Genomic DNA, 24,774 nt, shown 5'->3' on the forward strand with positions numbered 1-24,774 from the left:
TCAATAGCTTCTCTAACTCTTCCATAATTTGTATTTGAGGGGATGAGAGTACAAGGGGTACAAGTGACATTTCACAATAAGATGATCTAAATGCACATTAGGTAGGGTAAAGTGTGGATCCCTTTCGAGTAAAAGAAGTACAAGCGATTTCCTGCATAGTGCCGCACTCTGTGACGATAAAGTTTAAGCTGCAAGTCAATGCCCGGACTGCATATAGAATACAACTAGTGCAAGAAAACTGGCCGACAGGAAGAGAATTGCTGCTGTCTTTAATGAAGGTTCAGATACGTGTATTTTGAAAGTACAGCAACAGCCCGACGTATAGGTTTTCAAGATTACTTGTACTAATATTAATGCATGTTTAAATAGATCATATTTTGAAATTCCGCTTGTACACCTCGAGACAAAATCAGCATATTGACACAATAGCTCATAAGGTTCTTGAACCAAGCCATACATGTATGGAATGTGATACAGATTTTTGTCTCTCTAAAAGGCAAGGAAACACCTCAATCACGTACTTCTTTCCCAAGACAGGGTGGAAGCACTGAAGCAGGTCAGCAGGAAGGTTCCCGTACTTGAAACGAAAACAGAAAACTTTCTTGCAGTTAAAGCCATGGATGCCATAGGAAGGTACAAAGTTTCCAAAGGCACAGAAGGAAACACCGTATAATGGAGGAACACCAGACGGCTCTGAATCATCAAAGAAAATCCTCTAACAATGGAGTTCAAGCATTCACTAAACCGTGATCTTAAGTTTTCATGAGCGGATTTCAGGAGGTTCAGTATTTGTCCCACATCAACTCCTCTTCTGCAGCCTTTGCATCAATATGAGTTTGAAATACAGTTTGAGAAATGGAAAAAATCTGATGAAGAACTACATCCCTCCGCTTTATCATAAGTTCTATAATAATGTAGCACACACCCAGACAGCAGCTATCATGGCTGTAAGAAGAAGGAGTGGAGAAAAAGAGGACGTGGTCAAAGAAGGAGTCGAGGAAGACTGAAAAAAGGGCAACACACTAACACAGAGTCCCGAGTGTTGCCCAGGAAGGACATCTTCCAGAGATACCACAGAAGGGAATGCAAACGGTTCTACAGACACTGACTGTGAGAGGGTTACGGAAAGCGGCTATGAACAATCGCTCGCATGTGTTAGAACCACATTGATATGCAGTGAAGAGCAAAAGAAACTGGTACACCTGACTAATATCATGTAGGGCCAACGCTAGCACGCAGAAGTGCCCCAACACAACGTGGCATGGACTCGACTAATGTCTGAAGCACAGTTATGGAGGGAATTGACACCATGAATCCTGCAGGGCTCTCCACAAATCCGTAAGAGTACGAGGGGGTGGACATCTCTTCCGAACAGCACGTTGCAAGGAATCCCAGATATGCTCAATAAAGTTCGTGTCTGCGGAGTCTGGGGCCAGAGGAAGGCGTTAAACTCAAAAGAGAGTTCCTGAAGCCACTCTGTAGCAATTCTGGATTTGTGGGGTGTCTCATTGTCCTGATGAAATTGCTCAAGTCCGTCGGAACGCACAATGGACATGAGTGGATGCAGGTGATCAGACAGGATTCTTACGTACTTGTCACCTATCAGAGTCGTATCTAGATATATCTGCACACGCGCCACACCATTGCAGAGTCTGACCTGCAGAGTCTATGGATCCATGAGGTTGTCTCCGTACACGTCCATCCGCTAGATACAATTTGAAACGAGACTCGTCCGCCCAGGCAACGTGTTTCCAGTCATCAACAGTCCAATCTCCGAAAGTCCATATCGATGGTTTTTCATTGAACGCTGACACTTGCTGATGGCTCACCATTGAAATCTGCAGCAATTTGCGAAAGAATTGCATTTCTGTCACGTTGAACGATTGTCTTCAGTCGTCGTTGGTCCCGTTCTTGCAGGTTCTTTTTCCGGTCGCAGCGATGTCGGAGGTTTGATGCTTTACCGGATTCCTGATATTCGCGGTACTGTCGTGAAATGGTCGTAAGGGAAAAATCCCACTTCATGATGCTGTATCCCATCGGTCGTGCGCCTGCTATAACACCACGTTCAAACTTACCTAAATCTTGATAACCTGCCATTGTAGCAGCAGTAAACGACCTAACAACTGCGCCAGACACATGTATAGGCGTTGACGACCGCAGCGCCGTATTCTGCCTGTTTACGTATCTCTGTATTTGAATACCCATGCTATACCAGTTTCTTTGGGCTTCATTACGTATTTTAAATTTATTTGCTGTTTTTCCGCTTTAATTAATATCCGCCTATTATACGGAGGGGGTCCGACAGCCGATCAGTTCTAGTCATTGCACCAGGAAGGAGGAACACGGCTCGTGTTGTCTATAATTCAATCAAGCCAGACGGTTGATACCGTGGTTCGATCACGTCCGCATTGTAACTTTGTGCCAGGAAGGGCTCTCAACAACGGAAGCGTCCAGGCGTCTGGGAGTTAACCAAAGCGATGTTGTTCGGATATGGAGCAGATACAGAAAGACAGAAACTGTCGATGACATGCTCAGGCCGCCCAAGGGCTACTACTGCAGTGGATGACAGCTACCTACGGATTACAGCTCTGAAGAACCCTGACAGCAACACCACCATGTTGAATAACGCTTTCCGTGCGGCCACAGGACGTCGTGTTAAGAGTCAAACTGTGCGCAATAGGCTGCATGATACGCAACCTCACTCCCGACGCCAATGGCGAGGTCCATCTTTGCAACCACGACACCATGCAGAGCGGTACAGATGGGCCCAACAACATATCGAATGGACTGCTCAGGATTGGCATCACGTTCTCTTCACCAGAGAGTCGCATATGCCTTCAACCAGACAATCGTCGGAGACGTGTTTGGAGGCAACCCGGTCAGGCTAAATGCCTTAGACACACTGTCCAGTGAGTGCAGCAAAGTGGAGGTTCCCTGCTGTTTTGGGGTGGCATTATGTGGGGCCAACGTACGCCGCTGGTGGTCATGGAAGGCCCCGTAACGGCTGTACGATACGTGAATACCATCCTCCGACCGATAGTGCAACCATATCGGCAGCATATTGGCGAGGCATTTGTCTTTATGGACGACAATTCGCGCCCCCATCGTGCACATCTTGTGAATGACATCGCTCGACCAGAGTGACCAGCATCTTCTCCAGACATGAACCCTATCGAACATGCCTGGGATAGATTGAAAAGGGCCGTTTATGAACGACGTGACCTACCAATCACTGAGGGATCTATGCCGAATCGCCGTTGAGGAGTGGGACAATCTGGACCAACAGTGCCTTGATGAACTTTTCGATAGTAAGCCACGACGAATACAGGCATGTATCAATGCAAGAGGACGTGCTACTTGGTATTAGAAGCACCGGTGTGTACAGCAATCTGGACCACCATCTCTGAAGGTCTCGCTGTATAGTTGTACAACATGCAATGTGTGGTTTTCACGAGCATTAAAAAGGGCTGAAATGGCTTTTATGTTGATCTCCATTCCAATTTTCTGTACAGGTTCCGGAGCTCTCTGAATTGAAGTGATGCCAAATATTATTGATGTGTGTAAAAATTTTTTGCGCTTGTACCCGTTTTACTCAAATATGTTTTAAGACTCAAGAAATATAAGTATTTTAAATCTATCTTCTACATAAATAAAAATCAATTGCCCCATGTAAACTACAGGTGGAGCGATTTGGTAGATTTTTTTTTTCTTATGAAAATCTCAACGAAGGAAATGTGACGGTCGGTTTGATAGTTCTGTTGTCTCATGTTTTCATAAAAATTGTGACGTTCAGTTTTACAGACAGCTATGCTGTCGCATGTTTTCACAATAACAGATTCCGCTTTGAATATTGATATTTTGCGAAAAAGAATACGATTGAATGATATGTTTCTGTGTGTTAGAGGGGGTGATCACACCTTTGATGTATTGCAGAGATGTCAGTTCGTGATAATTTGGGATGTTGTAAACATTCAATTGATCTCAGTTTGTGGTTTATTTCTTCGTAAAAAAGTGACCTAGTGAGGCGTCGAAATATCCATCGCCGTACGCGCAACGCAAGCCGACTACACGAAGAGCGTGGGCAGTGTTTGGAGGCAATTTAAATAATTTCTCAAGAGTGATCCATTGTGGCAACAGTACAGTCGAATTCAACTAGCTCAGTTGGAGCTTACGCACACAGTAACTTGGAACCTTGACAAAACAGACGCCAAACGTGACAACTGGAACTGGACGTTTGGTTTTCAGATACAATCCAGCTGTCGATTACGCCGCCGATGTATTGGACGTCTTTGGAACAATTAACAATGTTTGTCAACACCGTAATGCTTTGAGGTTTCCACACGATCCCCCAGGATTATGTTGTGCGAGCAAAAAGGTCAAATTATTACTACTGACACCGCCGCCAGAGTCACTGTCGTCATTGCTTTCTGGTTAAGAACCTTGATCCAAGTATTTCTTCCAGAATATACGACACTACAACAGTTTATTCGAAATGACATCATTTGGGGTGAATCCTACCTGTTCGTAGATTAAAACCATGCGCAATACACTCATTAAAGCTACTGTTTTCACATACCCAGATGCTGGAAAGTTCTCTCTCATAACCCGTGTACTAATGATCTAACCAATTAACACATTGATTCCCGGCGGGGTCAGGTATTTTCTCTGCCTCGTGATGACTGGGTGTTGTGTGATGTCCTTAGGATAGTTACGTTTAAGTAGTTCTAAGTTCTAAGGGACTGATGACCACAGATGTTAAGTACCGTAGTGCTCAGAGCCATTTGAACCATTTTTTTTAATTAACCCATTCATTTTGACATCTATTCCCAATCAAAGTCCGGTTTGCACTAAAAATAAATAAGGTCAGAGAGAGGGGGGAGGAAGAGATGGACAGAGGTGACAAGGGGGGGGGGGTAAGGAAATGAATATAAATAAGGGGAACGAGGATATGGACAGAGAGAGGTGAGGTAGGAGGAAATGGATGAAGAGAGTGTGGGATAAGAGATATGCAGGGAGTGGGAGGAAGATGATGGACAGAGCTGGTGGGAGGAAGCCATGGACAAAGGGAGGAGGAGACGGATAGGAGGAAGCTGATTAGGACGTATATCTAATTCCCATACTTATATAACAATTGCGAAGCACTGCCAGGCTCGCTACAAGAACTATACACAGACTAACTGACACCTGGGAAAAATGTGGGATGCTTTGTGAGTAATTCACATAATTTACAAACAGTCGTCTAACTCTGGCCGTCATTTACTCAGTGCAAGCATTTGTACCACTTTTACTCTCAGCCCCCTTAGTTGATGTCTTCCACAATGAACTTTAATCCCTTTTTATGAGCATCTATTATGTGGCTTCTTGTACATAGAGGTTGAATATAAGAAGAGAAAAGCTGTGTCGCTGTCTTAACGCCCTTCGTTCTTTCCTTATTGGACTTCACCAAAATAATTTCAGAGGTTGTTCAAGAATATTCTCGGATTATTTTGGTTCAAAGGATCAGGGACATCCGGTACTTCGCTGCGGGTTAATTGCATTTCGTTCAATTTCTCAGCCTCTCTTATCTTTGTATTTGTGTTGCTCTGAAAATGTCTGCACAAAAGTGCAAATTTTGACAGTTTGCACTGTGTGTCTTGTTTGAAGAGAGTCTTGTTCCATTCACTCACGTTGCTTTCTGTTGATAACAGTAATGTCTACTTTACTCTTCGCCCTCAAGCTTGCATACGGTAGCTGCTCCCAAAGTGTACGTGTTTCGCCTCGAGGTTGTTGCATGTGTTTATGTTGTACGTTTTGGTGAGCGCATAATACAAAGGCCGATAAAAAAAGCTTCAGTTTGAGGGAGATGCTGCAACGTATACGTAATATAGCGCGACTCCGATGCGGGTATTTAAGTGCTAGCACGCAGGCAAGGGATTAGTGTGCCATTTGTGTCTTTCCGAAGTGCATGCGGTAAACGAGTAATCGAGAACTATGGCGACGTCATTACCAAATCCGCCAAAACACGGCCAACGTGCTGTTATTCGTCTCTTGGCTGTCGAACGACATACACCGTAGACATCACTCGGAGAATAAAGAACGTGCAGGAGTCACCATGTCTGTCGAAAATCACTGTTGAGGGAAAACTGCGACGAAGGGTACTGCCTGCTACTTCATGAAAATGGCAGCCACCATACCGCAAATGTCGAAATGAGCCAACCCATGTGGGAGACACTCGAGCACCTGCCCTATAGTTCTGATCTCTCCCCTTGCGATTATCACGCATTCGATCCCTGAAAAAACGCCTTCAAGGGTCGACGATTCGTGGTGGACGAGGATGCGCAGCACGCAGTTACTGACTTCTTCAAGCAGCAGGACAGACACAGTGTTTTACCACACGGATATCTTCAACTTGGTGTGTCGGTGGGATGATAGCCTCAACGTTCAAGGAGATGTGACCCGTTTGGCACACCGATTCTGGAGTGTACGGCCTTTCAACGAAAACTTTTCGATCGACCTTTAAAGGCTAGAAGTCTCATCACTGTTGTGAAGCTCTTTTCAGAAACTGAGAGGTAACTGTAGTAAGAAACTGAATAAATCATAACTGTGTCATTACTAACGAGCTACCGGAGACCAAACCACTCGGATAATATCCCAAAATAACACCCGAAATCTTGTCGGTGTACGATACGTTAACCCTGTTTATCAGCTGTCTTTCGTTATTGTCTTAGAATTCCAAACATATGCACCACTTTACGCTGACAACATATCGTATGAAAGTGGTTTCTCTTAAATCTTGTTTCCATTATGAAGAGTAATTTCAGAATTGACTCCTTCACTTTTCCTAAAACTAGAGGTATATTGACGTCGAGTGGAAGAATGAGGAGAGTGGAGAGTACTCACAGCGGTGGCTCGATGCGGCCCGTTTCGACGTTGCGGCTCCAGACGACGGCCAGTCCGCCGACGTCGACGGTGCCCTTGATGACGACGACCAGCACCGACCCGAACATCACCAGCGACTGCACCACGTCTGTCCACACCACTGCCCTGATGCCGCCCTTGCACAGTGACAGACAAAACACACTGCCTTCATTGCCAAGCATTTCTGAAAGCTATCTACACTACCTAACCAAAAGCACCCAGACACCTGTTAGTGGGCATTAATGTGGAGTGAGTCCATGTGTCGCCTTTATGATGGTTGATCTCTGATGAGTACACTTTCGGTGATGCATCTTGTGAGGTAACAGGCGAATCGTCGCGCCCTGAAAATATTCTAAGTTCGGAGGAACAATGGCTGCACGGACCGCTAGGCCAGCCGGGGCCCAGAAGAAAACACGTGATGCCGAACGTTAGCCGGACGAGAGAGGGGTAGCCCCAGCGCGTGGTCCATCGAGCACGTGGCTGGGAATTCCTTGGTGACGCCGTGCGCCGGGAGGGCCAAAGATGGCAGACTTTGTGAAACCTTAATGGCAGACATTTCACAGTTCGTATAGAAATTAACAGTACCCAGACGAATCGTGAGACCTCAAAAGGAAATATGTACATTACCATTATTTGCAAGACGATTCTGATGGTGTAATCAGATTTTCAATATATTTATTAGTTTAAAGTTTAGTATCTGACGATAAATTATACAAAATCTCATCGGTTCATCCAATTTCGTCGATCTACGTGTCTTTAGAAAGCTATTAGTGTAAACCTAAATTGGTAAGAATTTCAGGCATGTAATTTAAATAGTACATGAGTTATTGGAGAGCAAAGTGGCCGATTACTATCGATCGCGTCATATAATTTAAAGTTATTTAAATGTAAATCCAGTACTTCGAATGTGTTTCATTATGTTTGTGTTGGTGCGTTGGCAAGAAGACATGGCGCGAGTGCTCTAGCCAATCTCAGCGCTCGTGAACGGGGAGACTGGATGGTAGCGAGTTCGGGTGAGTCGCACAGTTCTGGGAGTACGGAACACGACACGGGAAGTGCTGGACGCGACGGACGCGGAGTGGCGGGATAGACTTGGAGAGAGTGGAGCGGTTTGCGTGTGGTCGCGGCAGATAGAAATACTTTGGAGTGCCGACTTGTGTACTTACGAGACTTCCGTGGCTTCTACAGTGAAGACGTAGTGTGCGTTTAGAAGTGAATATCTCGCAAGCTGTGTTGTTGTTCATATCTAATTACGGGCTGTAAGAATCTATTGTTTCCCTGTTATTCAATTTATATTTTATTTAATTTCTGGACACTCGACACCAATACGTGTTTTGCAGAAATACACTACTGGCCATTAAAATTGCTACACCACGAGAAATGCAGATGATAAACGGGTATTCATTGCACAAATGTATCATACTAGAATTGACATGTGATTACATTTTCAAGCAATTTGGGTGCATAGATCCTGAGAAATCAGTACCCAGAAGAACCACCTCTGGCCATAATAACGGCCTTCATACTCCTGCACATTGAGTCAAACAGAGCTTGGATGGCGTGTACAAGTACAGCTTCCCATGCAGCTTAACACGATACCACAGTTCATCAAGAGTAGTGACTGGCGTATTGTGACGAGCCAGTTGCTCGGCCACCATTGACCAGACGTTTTCAATTGGAGAGAGATCTGGAGAATGTGCCGACCAGGGCTGCCGTCGAACATTTCCTGTATCCAGAACGGCCCGTACAGGACATGTAACATGTTGAAACGTCCCCTTAGAAAAATTATACAAGACTGTGCTTAAACTGACACACAATATTTTTTGGCGCAACGCAATCTGACTTTCAAAAATCCCTACAAAAGAATGGCCCTGACTAACATTAACCTATACGTTTCACAAATCACTTACCTCACAAAAATCTTCGTTACTCGAACTACTGCAATACAGCGAGCGCCACTACTGCCAGCTAAATAAAAGATTCAAACTACGGAAGGCACTAACTACTGATAGGCATAGTTAGCAAATGAAAGATTTTAATAGAGAACAATGTATTTACCTTAATAGTCATAATATATATAGCAGTTCATGACATCCATTCGTACAAATGTACTGTTTCTGATGGACACACCTCCAGATTATCCATTCTCAAAAATCCGCCATCTCACTTCCCCACATCCACCACTTCTAGCGGCTCGCCTCCAACTGCGCAACGCTACGCGCTGTTCACATCCAGCTGCCCACCACTACAATAGCGACTACTCCAACAATGCCAACCAGCCACAGACTTCACATAGTACAGTCAGCGATTTTCATACAGAGCGCTACGTGGCGTTACCAATAAGAAAACCTAAACAGCTTACTTACATAGCCCCCATGCTCCCCACAAAAAATTTTACAAATTGTTTTGGGCAGTGGCCAACACAGATTTGAAAAAATTTTTCATAATTACAATAACAAAGAAATCAAATGCACACACGTATTGATACAATGTTGGTCAAAAGCTAAAATTTTCTCACAGTCCATAAAGACAGTCCTGATCATTCATTATAATAGTAATTACAGTTTTTTTCACAAAGTCTCATTAGCAAAAGAAATTGCACACAGAAGTAGTAGATTTCCATGCAGTCTTGAAGAAGTAGTGTTGTCCTTCCAACAGAAAGACAGTGCTGACTCTTGACATGCAGACCGGTAATGGGCCACAACAGAGCAAACCCACAGCCGAGTCAGTCGAAGTTTTGAAGACTATTGGTAGATAGGTCATCACAGAGCAGACCCACTGTAGTCCTGGTAGATAGTATGGTATTGGTGGGCCACCAGAGTAGCAGACCCACTGCAGTCCTTGTAGAAATAATGGTATTGGTGAGTCATCAAAGGTGTAGACCCACTGTAGTCCTTGTAGAGATGGCCAGCAGCCATCTGCTGCGACTGTGCAGGTGCACAATCACCATCGAAGAGTCGTGCGGACAATATAGCAAGTCCATAAACCACCACTTGGAATTGTCCTTAGAACCAGCAATGCTGTTATCCAGTCCCTTGCTGAATTATTAACAAACACGTGCAAACACTAACAGTCCCAACTTCTCACATATTGTGCATTACTATGACCAACAGAAACATGTGCACTGAAATGAATGCTTACAAGTTACTTAATTTGCTGAACTGGTGTCCATTACAATTTTATAACATGAGAATACAATTACAAAGATACAGAAAACATCATGAAAAACATAATAATACAGATAACATTTGTAGTAATACGGGCTTTACAAAAGAATCGAAATAACATATACATCAGTGTTACAGGAATTATGACATAAGTAAATATATAAAGATCAGAAAAACTTTTGAAACATCAACTTCACACATGAGCATTAAAACAAAACAGAATAAATAATGTCTAAACATCTTTACAAAGTAAATAATAGAAAAATTCTACAACGTAAATCTTATTAGCTAAACACATAAAGACAGGAAAAAGACAAATACCCAAGGGTACACAAACACGTAGTGGGATAACACAAGGAAAGGACAGGGTTTGTTTTACTGCAGTATTTTGCAAACAAAACTTTCTTTACTTCTCGGAGATCTCCCTTCGTTCTTCATTATTTCCAAAAAGTCCTATCTATACCTGCTTTCTGTACTTTTTTCACCGGCCAGTGTGGCCGTGCGGTTCTAGCGGCTTCAGTCTGGAACCGCATGACCGCTACGGTCGCAGGTTCGAATCCTGCCTCGGGCATGGATGTGTGTGATGTCCTTAGATTAGTTAGGTTTAAGTAATTCTAAGTTCTAGGGGACTGATGACCACAGATGTTATGTCCCATAGTGCTCAGAGCCATTTGAACCATTTTTTTTTTACTTTTTTCGTATAACTTCTCAATGCATTTCTTCCAATTCATCGCAACTCATTCTCTTATATAGTCTAACCCCTCTTAAGCTAACTTAAATCTACTGAGATGAGATGCTAAACTAAGGGACGTGGCAATGCAACAGCACAAAACAATTAATGCAAACAGCGACGACAAAAAAATGCAAATTGGCAAAGCAAGCAGCAGTAAATCTAAATTAACAGAGGAAATGCAACATTACAACTAATATGAGCCAATGTGCAGCAACAAGAAAAATAAATCAGTAGTAAAACTGGCTTAACAGAGTAATACAAAGTGACATTCAGCAGCACTATGCATGGCAAACAGCAGCAGCAAATGCTATAACTTATACCTAAACATGGCAAAGCTTAAGCAGAAAAAATATTACACTAAAGACAACAATGCAGATAAGGGAAATGTCTATTCACATCTTAATATCTATGTCATTAAAGTGGGGCACCACAAGAAGTTATTCTACCAAAAAAAATTACCAAGTAGTTGAAAAGAAAATTATGTATGCAATAACTGTTATTAATCCCTTCTTATTGTTCTTTCCTTTCCAAGTGCTCCTTTTTCGAAGAATGTGGATCATAAAATTATTATTTAATAGATCTGTTGACAGAAAGTGTTCACATTAGCAAATGCATTTAATTTTATTTTATAAAACCAATGATGCAGCACACGTGGAAAACAGATATCAAATAAAATAAGCAACTATGAAAAGCAAAGAATAAAAATATCATTCAATAGTCATGTGACATTTCATAAGTAAGTAGAAATTCTCTCAACTCTCGTAGAAAGGCACTTGTCATAATCAGGTGTGCAGATGTAAGAATATTTCCCATCAGTTTATAAGCATTTCAGTAAGTAGCACAAAGTACGCGCTCCACAATATAATCATATGTTTCCAAGTAATGAGCGTGTCGTATTTGCGATGCTTTCTACAAAGTAATGTCAATAACGAGGTTAATGGTCTCTCTTTTTTTTCCACCTGTGCCTCTGAAAGGTACACACTAATGGCTTTCTCCAGGTAACTGTCGCGCAGCTGGGTGCCCATGATGCATTACGTGAAGGTGGTCACTTAAATTTCTTACAGAAATATTTACGACACCAGTTTGCACTACAGTGACAGTCTCATATAAAAATTTCACAGGTCGAGAATTTGCGTTGCAAATATGTAGAAACAAAATCCTATAAATATAACACTGTCCAAAAAATTTTCGCCGGCATTGTGATACATACACACATTTACACACATTTCATAACTCCTAAAGTACGATTCTTGGTTTCTAACATCCTTTTCACAAGTCAGAGTCCCTAACCACTACTCATTATTCCTTACCTTATTACACATATACACATTCATCGACACTACTTCAATATTTCATCATAATAAATATGTAGCATAATCAAATTCCTCATATAGCATCAGCTTATTGGTCATAAACATACCTCAACAGCATAATACACATCGTTGTCGTAATAATAACATCATAACACCTCAGTCAAATCTCAAAAACGTCGTAGCTTTCTGCAATAATTTCAAAACCTAAAGAAAATTCTCTGCTCATTTCAGTAGTGTCATCTACCTCAAATGTACTTTAAAATCATGATCCCGTACCAAATACATCATTCAAAACTCTCATAGTATCACAATGGCCCCGAAAAAATATGAACAGTTCACAAAGTACAGACAAAATACAATTTCATAAGTGTGAAGTTATCCTACTGTGTCATTGCGTAAACATGTGTCACTGACACAGTAAAAATTGTTTGTTTCTCTGTTAAATAATCAGATAGCTGTGTAATTCTGTGTTAGAGAAATATGGAACCGATGTGTAAAGTTGTATAAGCAAATACCATATTAGCTAGGGCTCCTTGTGCTTGCCAAACACATGGTACACAAAGTAAGCGTGTACCCCCCTGAGGATTAATGTAATTATACCCTCAGGTGTTACAGATTACAGCATTGGAATGACTTTCAAAAATCCCTACAAAAGAATGGCCCTGACTAACATTAACCTATACATTTCACAAATCACTTACCTCACAAAAATCTTCGTTACTCGAACTACTGCAATACAGCGAGCGCCACTACTGCCAGCTAAATAAAAGATTCAAACTACGGAAGGCACTAACTACTGATAGGCATAGTTAGCAAATGAAAGATTGTAACAGAGAACAAACAATGTATTTACCTTAATAGTCATAATATATATAGCAGTTCATGACATCCATTCATACAAATGTACTGTTTCTGATGGACACACCTCCAGATTATCCATTCTCAAAAATCCGCCATCTCACTTCCCCACATCCACCACTACTGGCGGCTCGCCTCCAACTGCGCAACGCTACGCGCTGTTCACATCCAACCGCCCACCACTACAATAGCGACTACTCCAACAATGCCAGTCAGCCACAGACTTCACACAGCACAGTCAGTGATTTTCATACAGAGTGCTATGTGGCGTTACCAATAAGAAAACCTAAACAGCCTACTTACAATGTGGTCGTGCATTATCCTGCGGCAATGTAGGGTTACGCAGGGATCGAATGAAGTGTAGAGCTACGGGTCGTAACACATCTGAAATGTAACGTCCACTGTTCAAAGTGCCGTCAATGCGAACAAGAGGTGACCGAGACGTGTACCCAATAGCACCCCATCCCATCACGCCGGGTGATACGCCAGTATGGCGATGACGAATACACGCTTCCAATGTGCGTTCACCGCGATGTCGCCAAACACGGATGCGACCATCATGATGCTGTAAACAGAACCTGGATTCATCCGAAAAAAATGACGTTTTGCCATTCGTGCACCCAGGTTCATCGTTGAGTACACCATCGCAGGCGCTCCTGTCAGTGATTTAGCGTCAAGGGTAACCGCAGCCATGCTCTCCGAGCTGATAGTCCATGCTGCTGCAAACTTCGTCGAACTGTTCGTGCAGACGTTTGTTGTCTCGCAAACGTCCCCCTCTGTTGACTCAGGGATCGAGACGTGGCTGCACGATCCGTTACAGCCATGCGGATAAGATGTCTGTCATCTCGACTGCTAGTGATACGAGGCCATTGGGATCCAGCACGGCGCTCCATATTACCCTCCTGAACCCACCGATCCCATTTTCGGCTAACAGTCATTGGATCTCGCCCAACGCGAGCAGCAATGTCGCGATACGATAAACCGCAATCGCGATAGGCTACTATCCGACCTTTATCAAAGTCGGAAACGTGATGGTACTCATTTATCCTCCTTACACGAGGCATCACAACAACGTTTCACCAGGCAACGCCGGTCAACTGCTGTTTGTGTATGAGAAATCGGTTGGAAAATTTCCTCATGTCAGCACGTTGTAGGTGTCGCCACCGGCGCCAACCTTGTGTGAATGCTCTGAAAAGCTAATCATTTGCATATCACAGCATCTTCTTCCTATCGGTTAAATTTCGCGTCTGTAGCACGTCATCTTCGTGGTGTAGCAATTTTAATGGCCAGTAGTGTAATTTCAAGTTATTTAAATGTAAATCCAGTACTTCGAATGTGTTTCATTATGTTTGTGTGGGTGCTTTAGCAAGAAGACATGGCGCGAGTGCTCTAGCCAATCACAGCGCTCGTGAATGGGGAGACTGGATGGTAGCGAGTTCGGGTGAGTCGCACAGTTCTGGGAGTACGGAACACGACACGGGAAGTGCTGGACGCGACGGACGCGGAGTGGCGGGAGAGACTTGGAGAGAGTGGAGCGGTTTGTGCGTGGTCGCGGCAGATAGAAATACTTTGGAGTGCCGACTTGTACACTTATGAGACTTCCGTGGCTTCTACAGTGAAGACGTAGTGTGCGTTTAGAAGTGAATATCTCGCAAGCTGTGTTGTTGTTCATATCTAATTACGGGCTGTAAGAATCTATTGTTTCCCAGTTATTCAATTTATATTTTATTTTATTGCTGGACCATTGACACCAATAAGTGTTTTGCAGAAATATACCGCATTCTCAAAAGTAGTTCTACTACCGTACTCATCATTTAAAGTCGTTAAGCTAGTACCTGCAGATTTTATTTAATTGCAATCTTTCATTTATAAATTTATATGTTACATTCATAATTCGCAATTGCTGAGTGATAGAAACCTTCGACCATTCGATTCATGTGTATATTCTTATCGTATACTGTAGACTCAGCAGTATTTGGCCTGTAATGCGGCAACTACGTATCCCAGCCGCTACACAACGAAACCAGCCATAACTTTTAATATTGCAACGCTGAGTCTGTGGGTGCGTAGTTATTTGAAAGCCTGCAATCTGAATTCCTGTGCAGGAATGGTAGCCCTTTCAGAGTCTGTGATGATGTTGGACGCTGGGGTCTGGAGCGAAGTCGACGTTCCAGGTCATCCCAAAGCTGTTCCATTGGATGCAGGTCTACACTCTGGACAGTCTATACCATTTCAGGTAAAGTGTTGTCGACAAACCACTACCTCACAAATGCTGCTTTATGACTTGTTTCATCGTTATGCTGTTACAATCAAAGCCGGCCGCGGTGGTCTAGCGGTTCTGGCGCTGCAGTCCGGAGCCGCGGGACTGCTACGGTCGCGGGTTCGAATCCCGCCTCAGGCATGGGTGTGTGTGATGTCCTTAGGTTAGTTAGGTTTAAGTAGTTCTAAGCTCTAGGGGACTTATGACCTAAGATGTTGAGCCCCATAGTGCTCAGAGCCATTTGAACCATTTTTTTGTTACAATCAACATTAATGCTTCACCATTAATGGAGCAATTATCATTCTTCCATGACCATAATATGGTTGTATTATTATTAATTAAACTGCTCCTTTTACTGCGCACATTACACAATGCTGTGAAATACTCGTATCCTTTCGCATTCAGCGTTTTCTTCAGCTCTGTAAGGGGACCACGCCCTAACCGCAAGGAACATCCCTATACCATAGCACCACCTCCTCCGTATTCACTATTGTCAGTACACATGACGTTACGTAACATTCGCCAGCCATGTACCAAACCCAAACCCCTCTAGGGTATAGCATGATTCACAGCTTCAAAGCACTCGTTTCCAGTCATCCACTTACCTATGGCGTCACTCTCTATGCCACCTCAAGCGTCGCTTCGCAGCGACTACAGAAATGCGTGGCTTATGGGGAGCTGCACGAGCATTGAACCCAGTTCTTGTTAACTCACTATGAACAGTCACTGTGTTAGCCAGACTGCTAGTGGCCCTCGGAACTCACGAGTAATTCCTAGCGCTGATATCATTCGATTTTTTTTACAACCAACCACACTCCGCAGTGCTCGACGGTTCCTGTTCATCAGTACACTAGGTCTGCCTGGCCTTGATTTAGAATGGCAACTTTTGAATGGTTGAAATGTCTCTGATGAATCTGTTACACAGTCAATGAGTAGTCCACGTTCGAAGTTACTGAGCTCTCCTGAGGGACCCAGTCTGCTGTTACGGCCTCTCCACCGACAACACAATACGCCTCAGCACCTTTTAAACTAGCGGGTCCGCCGTTCGTGACACCTCGTGGACAACTCCACATACTTCAGGGTTGGCCAGATGCTTTCGATCATACAGTGTAGATTAGTTATTTATTTATTATTCATTATTTATTCTTCATGATTACAGCCTAATATCTAAAAAGCTAAAATAGGCCATAGAGATAACATTTCATTCGACAGTTACAAGTTATGTTTTAATATTATTTCTGATACTTAAAGAAAGGGAGATTAAAAAAGAAGGAAACTACAACTACTTCTACTACTACTACAAAACTACATTAAAACTCTTCAGCAGTTACCCATCTACTAACCTACTAAAAAGAACTTGTTCTCTGTTTGTTCATTTACTTCCGTGCATTTGACTTGTACGTGGTTGTTTCCGCTACTCGAGGTGCTCCGGCCAACAGCCGTAGGCTACTGGACTCCTTGGGCGTCGGGCACCACGCCAGCAGCGCTTCCACTGCAGCGAGTAATTCCACCAATCACTATTACTTCTTAAAGTCCACACTTCCATGATCACTTGCACCAAACCAATATAGATGCTTGGGACTCTATTTCACTCTGTGGTCACCAACCTCAGTCGTCTTCTCTCCATCTGCAGATTATGCTGCCTAGCCTGCACGGAAGATTGATTTATGGTTGAATGCTCTGGTACCGCGCGCCGCGGAATTTGAATCCGCGCCAGACGGCATGGAGGTCGAAGACCCCTAGAGGTCTCCGCAACATCGCGGCGTAAGCTGTGGCGGCGCGCGTCTCCTGGCCCACATTTAGTGTGGAGGCGCCACAGTGGAACACGTGGTCACAGCGGCCAATAGTGCTCCCCGATCGCGTATTTAAGCGCCTGCCTCTCGCTCAGCCAGTCAGTCTTATCTTGCATGCGTCTCTGGATATACTGCCTTGCCTTAGACAACGTATTTACTTTCTTGTTCTGTGTACGAGTGGACGTGGTTTTCTTTTGATTCTCTTTCGATCTTCTTGTTGTTCGTTAGGTCCTTCGTTGGTCGTGTCCGTCCGTTTCCGTTTAAGTTGTTGTTCGCGGGCCGCTCCGTGGGTCCCGCCGCGCTTAAAACAAATACCTGGTGAAGTCTTCCTTGGCCTTCCTAGATACTGCGGTTGCAGTATCGTCCAAGATGCGCCAGATCGACGAGCTCCTTAGTGCTGCTTTGGGATCCCACATCCTTATTACGTGACGTCCATTACCCGGAGCATCTTCGTAGAGCTGGCAGTCCCACAATGTGTGTTCTGGCGTATCCACACTGCTGCACGCGCAGCTATCATTTATTCGATTTTGTATAGATATGTGGCATAAAGGCCACTCAGATAATGTATCAGTCCATTCGATGGGTTACGAAATCTCATTTTCAATCTCTCACTGATGTTAGGAAGAAATTCGTATGTTCTCCTGCCAGTACCTGAAGTGTCCCATTCATTTTGGCACAGTTGTAATATGCGATCTTTTATTGCCTTTTGCCTTCTCACTATTGAGGCTTGCTTCACAAGCTGCAGTTTATCAGCGCAGACTCTCCCACCATGTCCTACAACTGATGCTAACAAATTCGTGGTATGCTCTAATTGACTTCAAGGGAAGCCGAAATTGCCTGTTTTCAATGGTTATAATTTTGCTCGTTGCCTTTCCTGCCTGCTTCCTCTACAAAGCTACGACATTTCTCCAGAAATACTCCTACATATCTCGTTACTGCTCTTCTTCTAATCGTTATATCATTTAATCTTATTTTAGGGTTTCTTATTAGGTTCCCTTTCAGCAGGAGGTACATTGTTTTGTGAGATGCTAGTGACAATTTAACACTTGTACACCATCCCTCAAGTTCGTGGAGGGCCACATTACATTTGTCTTCTATAATTATTCTTGAGTCACCACTTACAACGAACAGCACGTCGTCTGTAAATGCCACCAAACCGCTTCTGCAGTATGGGCTCCGGTGCTACATCCCAGAACTGTGGGCCACACACTGGTCCCCACGAACAGCCTTTTGTTATTGTCTTCGTTATTTCCTTTCCTCTGCATGTTAAAGAAGTATGCCGCCCGTGACAGTAATCTATCAGGCAATTATACAGCGCTTCTGGACACTCCAAGTCAGTAAAGCGACCAAAGAAAGACGGTCACCATGGGTTATCAAAAGCTCAGAAACATCAATCATCATCGCTAGAGCGTACGTAGAATGAGTATCGGTCGATAGCGAAATCGCCTTGTTACTTGCGTCTTCAGTTGACTTGCCTCTTCTAAACCTGTCCTGGTGAGAGCTCATCCCGTGTAGCAGTCTCTGATCCTGTAATCTTTTGCATAATCGTTGACTAGAACGTCCAAAAGACAAATTGATGTGTAGGGCTTGGGTACCATGGATCTATATGAAGCTCTTTACTAATTATTACTGTTATATTGCTAGAGAAGGCCGAGATGCACGCTATAAGCTCACGCCGGATACGTAATGAATGCTATACAGAAAAGTACGTAGCTTCTGGAATACTTAACTTTAATCCATCATTTCTATACATCGTTCTTGATGAGACATGCTTCATACGATAACTATCAATTGCTATGGCGCCTTGCTAGGTCGTAGCCATTGACTTAGCTGAAGGCTATTCTATCTGCTCTGCAAATGAGCGAGGCTTCGTCAGTGTGCATCGCTAGCTAAGTCGTCCGTACAACTGGGGCGAGTGCTAGTACGTCTCTCTAGACCTGCCGTGTGGTGGCGCTCGGTCTGCGATCACTGACAGTGGCGACACGCGGGTCCGACATATACACTCCTGGAAATTGAAATAAGAACACCGTGAATTCATTGTCCCAGGAAGGGGAAACTTTATTGACACATTCCTGGGGTCAGATGCATCACATGATCACACTGACAGAACCACAGGCACATAGACACAGGCAACAGAGCATGCACAATGTCGGCACTAGTACAGTGTATATCCACCTTTCGCAGCAATGCAGGCTGCTATTCTCCCATGGAGACGATCGTAGAGATGCTGGATGTAGTCCTGTGGAACGGCTTGTCATGCCATTTCCACCTGGCGCCTCAGTTGGACCAGCGTTCGTGCTGGACGTGCAGACCGCGTGAGACGACGCTTCATCCAGTCCCAAACATGCTCAATGGGGGACAGATCCGGAGATCTTGCTGGCCAGGGTAGTTGACTTACACCTTCTAGAGCACGTTGGGTGGCACGGGATACATGCGGACGTGCATTGTCCTGTTGGAACAGCAAGTTCCCTTGCCGGTCTAGGAATGGTAGAACGATGGGTTCGATGACGGTTTGGATGTACCGTGCACTATTCAGTGTCCCCTCGACGATCACCAGTGGTGTACGGCCAGTGTAGGAGATCGCTCCCCACACCATGATGCCGGGTGTTGGCCCTGTGTGCCTCGGTCGTATGCAGTCCTGATTGTGGCGCTCACCTGCACGGCGCCAAACACGCATACGACCATCATTGGCACCAAGGCAGAAGCGACTCTCATCGCTGAAGACGACACGTCTCCATTCGTCCCTCCATTCACGCCTGTCGCGACACCACTGGAGGCGGGCTGCACGATGTTGGGGCGTGAGCGGAAGACGGCCTAACGGTGTGCGGGACCGTAGCCCAGCTTCATGGAGACGGTTGCGAATGGTCCTCGCCGATACCCCAGGAGCAACAGTGTCCCTAATTTGCTGGGAAGTGGCGGTGCGGTCCCCTACGGCACTGCGTAGGATCCTACGGTCTTGGCGTGCATCCGTGCGTCGCTGCGGTCCGGTCCCAGGTCGACGGGCACGTGCACCTTCCGCCGACCACTGGCGACAACATCGATGTACTGTGGAGACCTCACGCCCCACGTGTTGAGCAATTCGGCGGTACGTCCACCCGGCCTCCCGCATGCCCACTATACGCCCTCGCTCAAAGTCCGTCAACTGCACATACGGTTCACGTCCACGCTGTCGCGGCATGCTACCAGTGTTAAAGACTGCGATGGAGCTCCGTATGCCACGGCAAACTGGCTGACACTGACGGCGCACAAATGCTGCGCAGCTAGCGCCATTCGACGGCCAACACCGCGGTTCCTGGTGTGTCCGCTGTGCCGTGCGTGTGATCATTGCTTGTATAGCCCTCTCGCAGTGTCCGGAGCAAGTATGGTGGGTCTGACACACCGGTGTCAATGTGTTCCTTTTTCCATTTCCAGGAGTGTACTAATGGACCGCGGCCGATTTAAAGCTACCACCTAGCAAGTGTGGTGTCTGGCGGTGACACCACAATTACCACTTCAAAGTTCTTCCACGATGCAGGGGCCCTTCCTTGTAAGAGACACTCATCGTACAGATCGCACAAATAACTAATCGGTCACATAAGGCTTGTATTACTTCGGCAGAGATTTGTCCTGTCCTGGAGATTTTTTCTTTTTCGGTCTTAAAATTATATGCATAATTTCTTCTTGTGCGAGGAGTACACAAGTATAGTGTTCCTATATTCGTCCCATAACATTTTCCGTAACCTATGCTGATCATCTGTCTCGCCTCCTTCTCCAACGTCAGGAAATAGTGTTTCTATTAGCAGGGCAGCTGACTGTTTATTTAATGTGACGAACGTTAACAAATGCAGTGAGATCATCTCCTAGAAACTCTAGACTGTGGAGAGAGAGTTTTCTGTGAAGTTATAAGAGCCATGAACTGTATCAGCACGCTTAATGACTACCAGCTAGGCTCTGAATTTGCTAGGCTAGAGACTGAACCAATGTTTGGCGCAACCAGAACTGTATGTGCTCTGCTCTGGAACGTGTCGTCTCGTTCTGCGGCGAACTTACCTTTTTAGCTGGAAGAAATATCATTCATGTAGCAGCTTTCTGTGGGCGCACCGTAATTTATCACCAACAAGTATGTCTGAGAGCATGGAGACTATGTAGAGGAAATGTGCATAATTTTGCTCGGAATGAGCAAATTGATCAGGAACAGCCTTAGTTGAACCATTCTACATTAAACGAATAAAATAAAGAGTAACTGGAGGCCCAACGCGCATTTAAGTTCTTAATATACAATGGTGATCCATAAAATTATGATCACTGTCCACTGTGAGATTGAATACTACTTGTGGTGTTGCAAGTACGTGACGCAGTAAGGAAAATACACAGCTTGACAACTGCTAGGAACAACTGACACTTGCTAAGGATTAACTGCCAATTGCTATGGAACAACTGACAATTGCTACGGAACACACGACCAATGATAGTAAAAGGAAATTTAGAGGGCGGGACGTGTTAACTTCAGCAAAGCCTGTGCACGAACGTTGTGTATACATTCGACAGTTCTTGCAGTACTGTGTTCGACGAAAGTTACTGTGGAACCGATTAGTGCGACATTCGGTGTGGTACGGCAACTTGTTCGCAAGACACCATATGTGAGCTTATAATCATGGACGAGCAGTTCGACGGCTAGAATACCGGCAAAGTATCAGCACTGTGGCCATAGTAATGGGCGTGTCCAAAAGTGTCATCTCCCGATCAAACAGTGCCATTGAAGGTGTAAGCGATATGTGAAAGCATGCTGGTTATCGTAGACGGATCACCACATAGCAAGAGGATCGATACGTAGCCCTAGTGGCGAAAAAGAACAGACAACAAACTGTTGGACATCCACGCCTCACCGCAAAACGTGGAGGTCAGAGGCTCGCTCGCTCTTTTAAGCAGGATAAACTGCAATCTCTGGTAGATCCGTGGATAGAGTATAGGGTTGCTACTGTTACAAGTGTTTCGGAACACCATGCAGAGCAAATAGTTGAACAGGGGGCTAGGCGGCAAAGACTTCTATTTGAGCCAACTGTATTGTTAATTACGACTACCGTGGGTGCGGTACCCCACGATTGGCCCGTGCAGCAATGGAAACATATTACCTAGTAGGGAGAACCCCATTTCTTGTTAGACTATGTAGATGGGTGCGTGTCCGGATACGCCATCATCCAGACGAACGACTGCTCGAAACACGCACAGCACCATGGCTACAGGTAGGTGGGGCGTAGTCTCATGTTAAGGGAGACATTCATTGGGCTTCAGCGTGACCTGTGGTAGTAAGCGAAAGCACGGTGACAGCTGCAGATTTCGTCAACAGCATCCCTCCCTCCCTTCATGCTTAGTATCTTTTCCAATGGCGATGGCGTTTCCCAACAGGATAACTATTCGTACAGTGATTTGAGGAGAGTAGTCATCCCGTTGATTTTTAGGCACCAAATTCGCCAGATACAAACCGATGGGACATCCCAGGGTGCCCCATGCACCCTGTAAATCAGCAGCCTGCAATTTTGCGGAAACTGCGTGACCTGTGTGTACGCATATGGTACCACATACCACCGGAGACATGCCAAGGTTGGGGTTGTTTTGGGGGACGAGACCAAACAGAGAGGTCATCGGTCTCATCGGATTAGGGAAGGACGGGGAAATCACGGAAAACCTAAATCAGGATGGCCGGACGCGGGATTGAACCGTCGTCCTTCCGAATGCGAGTCCAGTGTGCTAGCCACTAGGCCACCTCGCTCGGTAAATCTGCCAACCTGCCAAGGACTTGTCGAATTCATGTGAAGTAGAATCGCTGCTGTTTTGCTTCCAAAGACGGTCCATCACGCTGATAAGCAGGTGGTCACAATGTTTTGGTTGACCAAATGGCTGATGGCTCACAAGTACGTGATGACAGGATCCTTAAGCACGATCGGTTCAGATGTGTTTTAGTTACTACAAGTGACTGAAAAACTAAAATGAAGCAAATATCTAAATAATATGAAAAGGAAAAATCATGTGGCTGCACTTGAATTATCGATCAACCGTTGCATAAGCTTTGATACAATCTAATGCCACATGATCCCTAACTAGCCACAAATCTAGCTTGGTAATTTGATCAGATAATGAATTTATTCACCTACAACTATTAATACGAGGGAACAGAGTATGTACAAAGGTATCGGCACCCCGATAAGATAATGCGTGTGATTGGGTCAAGAGCGTCACCTGTGGGGAGCGCGGCCGCCTGGTGCAAGTCTTCTTAGTTGACGCCACTGAGGCGACTCGAATATCAAATGAGATGAAATGGTGATGAAGACAACACAACACCAACTCTGAAAGCGGAGAAAATCTCCAACCCGGCCAGGTATCAAAGCCCGGCCACTCGCATGGAATGGAATTCCGCCGCGCTGATCAATCAACTGTGGAGGCGAACATTGCCGCTATCAGACACTGAACAATATTCAGACACACTCCACGTGTTCGCAGAGATACTTTGTTGGTCATCCACAACTGTTGCTAAAGTTTTTCATGCCGAATAAATCCGCACCAGCTGTGATTGAGAAATCCTTTATTTGGATAAAACCGCACGCACAACCCGGGTTTCAGGACGTAAATCCCATCTTCAGTTGCTACAAAAGACAAGGGTGACTAGTAGGGATACTATATAAAATTAATTAACTCAAAAAGGGTCCACACAAATGTGAATGTTAGGTCATAGCTTGGTTGTGTACGAGAAAATCGTGCCAGTCATATAAAAAATCAAGGGACATGTGAGATCCCACGCGGGTGAGGCATGAAAAGATTCTTTGAGTCAACCATCACCATATCGGATAAACAGGGCCTCAGCGAAAAAAAAAGAAACAGGAATCAATCAACAAATACACACTCACTGCCACGCTAGCGTAACCTACGAAGGAAGTACGAATGGCCAGGAATGTTTCATAAGCTTAAGAAAGTAAAATAAAGGCGTATAAGCCGCAGAATGCCAATTTCGAACCTCAGAAATAGCGTACCATATACGTACCCAGTCCACAAGTCTGCAAGAGCAGTCAACAGACTGACTTTCGAACGGTAATGAAACGTCTCAATACACACATAAGCCTTAGAATGGCCGTCGCCAGAACTAATACCGAGAACGGAAGGGACAACCGTAGAAAACAAAGCTATTAATAGGCCACACCCCCATCTTTCCTCCCAAACGCCACCCGCTACTAACAGCGCAAAAACTGCTACTGAACGAATGGTGTCAACTAAGACAAGCCTGGTATAGAGCGAACAATGAATGACTGGTACGATTTGCTGGTACGCATACAAAGTATGGCCTGAAGTTCTCTTGTTTTTTATAGCTTCTGAAGATTGGATTTATATCCTGAGACCAGGGTAGTTTCTGCGATTTTATCCCAATACAGGCTTCGTCAGTTACAACTGGTACGGATTTATTCGTCATGAACAGTTTCACTTACTGGAAGGCAGTGCGGGAAATTATCACAATATTTACATTCCCGTCTGCACACACGTGAGAGACGCTGAAGGCGGTTTCGTGGTGTACAAACACTACTGAAAATTTTGTTGTCAATTCCTCGACGTGTGGCGCAGGCAACGTCCTCAAACGACACGAGTAGATCCTCCTCTTTCGGATGCGCAACAAGAATGTCCGTTATTCGTAAAGAATTTAACTGAGGAGCGGACAGCGCAAGGTGACATCACGTGCCTAACCACTGTAACACCACAGAACAAGTCTAACGACCATTGCCCAGGCCCA

The 24,774-nt window shown here is 44.7% G+C and overlaps 1 protein-coding gene across 2 annotated transcripts in view; it reads right to left on the minus strand.

Moving 5' to 3' along the window:
* LOC126194805 (sodium-coupled monocarboxylate transporter 1-like) overlaps positions 1-24,774 on the minus strand; it is a 196,175-nt gene that overhangs the window by 118,859 nt on the left and 52,542 nt on the right. For both annotated transcript variants that reach the window (XM_049933119.1, XM_049933118.1), the window contains exon 7: positions 6,880-7,034. In XM_049933119.1, coding sequence (XP_049789076.1) covers positions 6,880-7,034 — 155 coding nt within the window. The remainder of the gene's footprint in view (positions 1-6,879; positions 7,035-24,774) is intronic.

The sequence above is a fragment of the Schistocerca nitens genome, chromosome 7 (assembly GCF_023898315.1).
Source record: "Schistocerca nitens isolate TAMUIC-IGC-003100 chromosome 7, iqSchNite1.1, whole genome shotgun sequence".
NCBI classification, from domain to species: Eukaryota; Metazoa; Arthropoda; class Insecta; order Orthoptera; family Acrididae; genus Schistocerca; species Schistocerca nitens.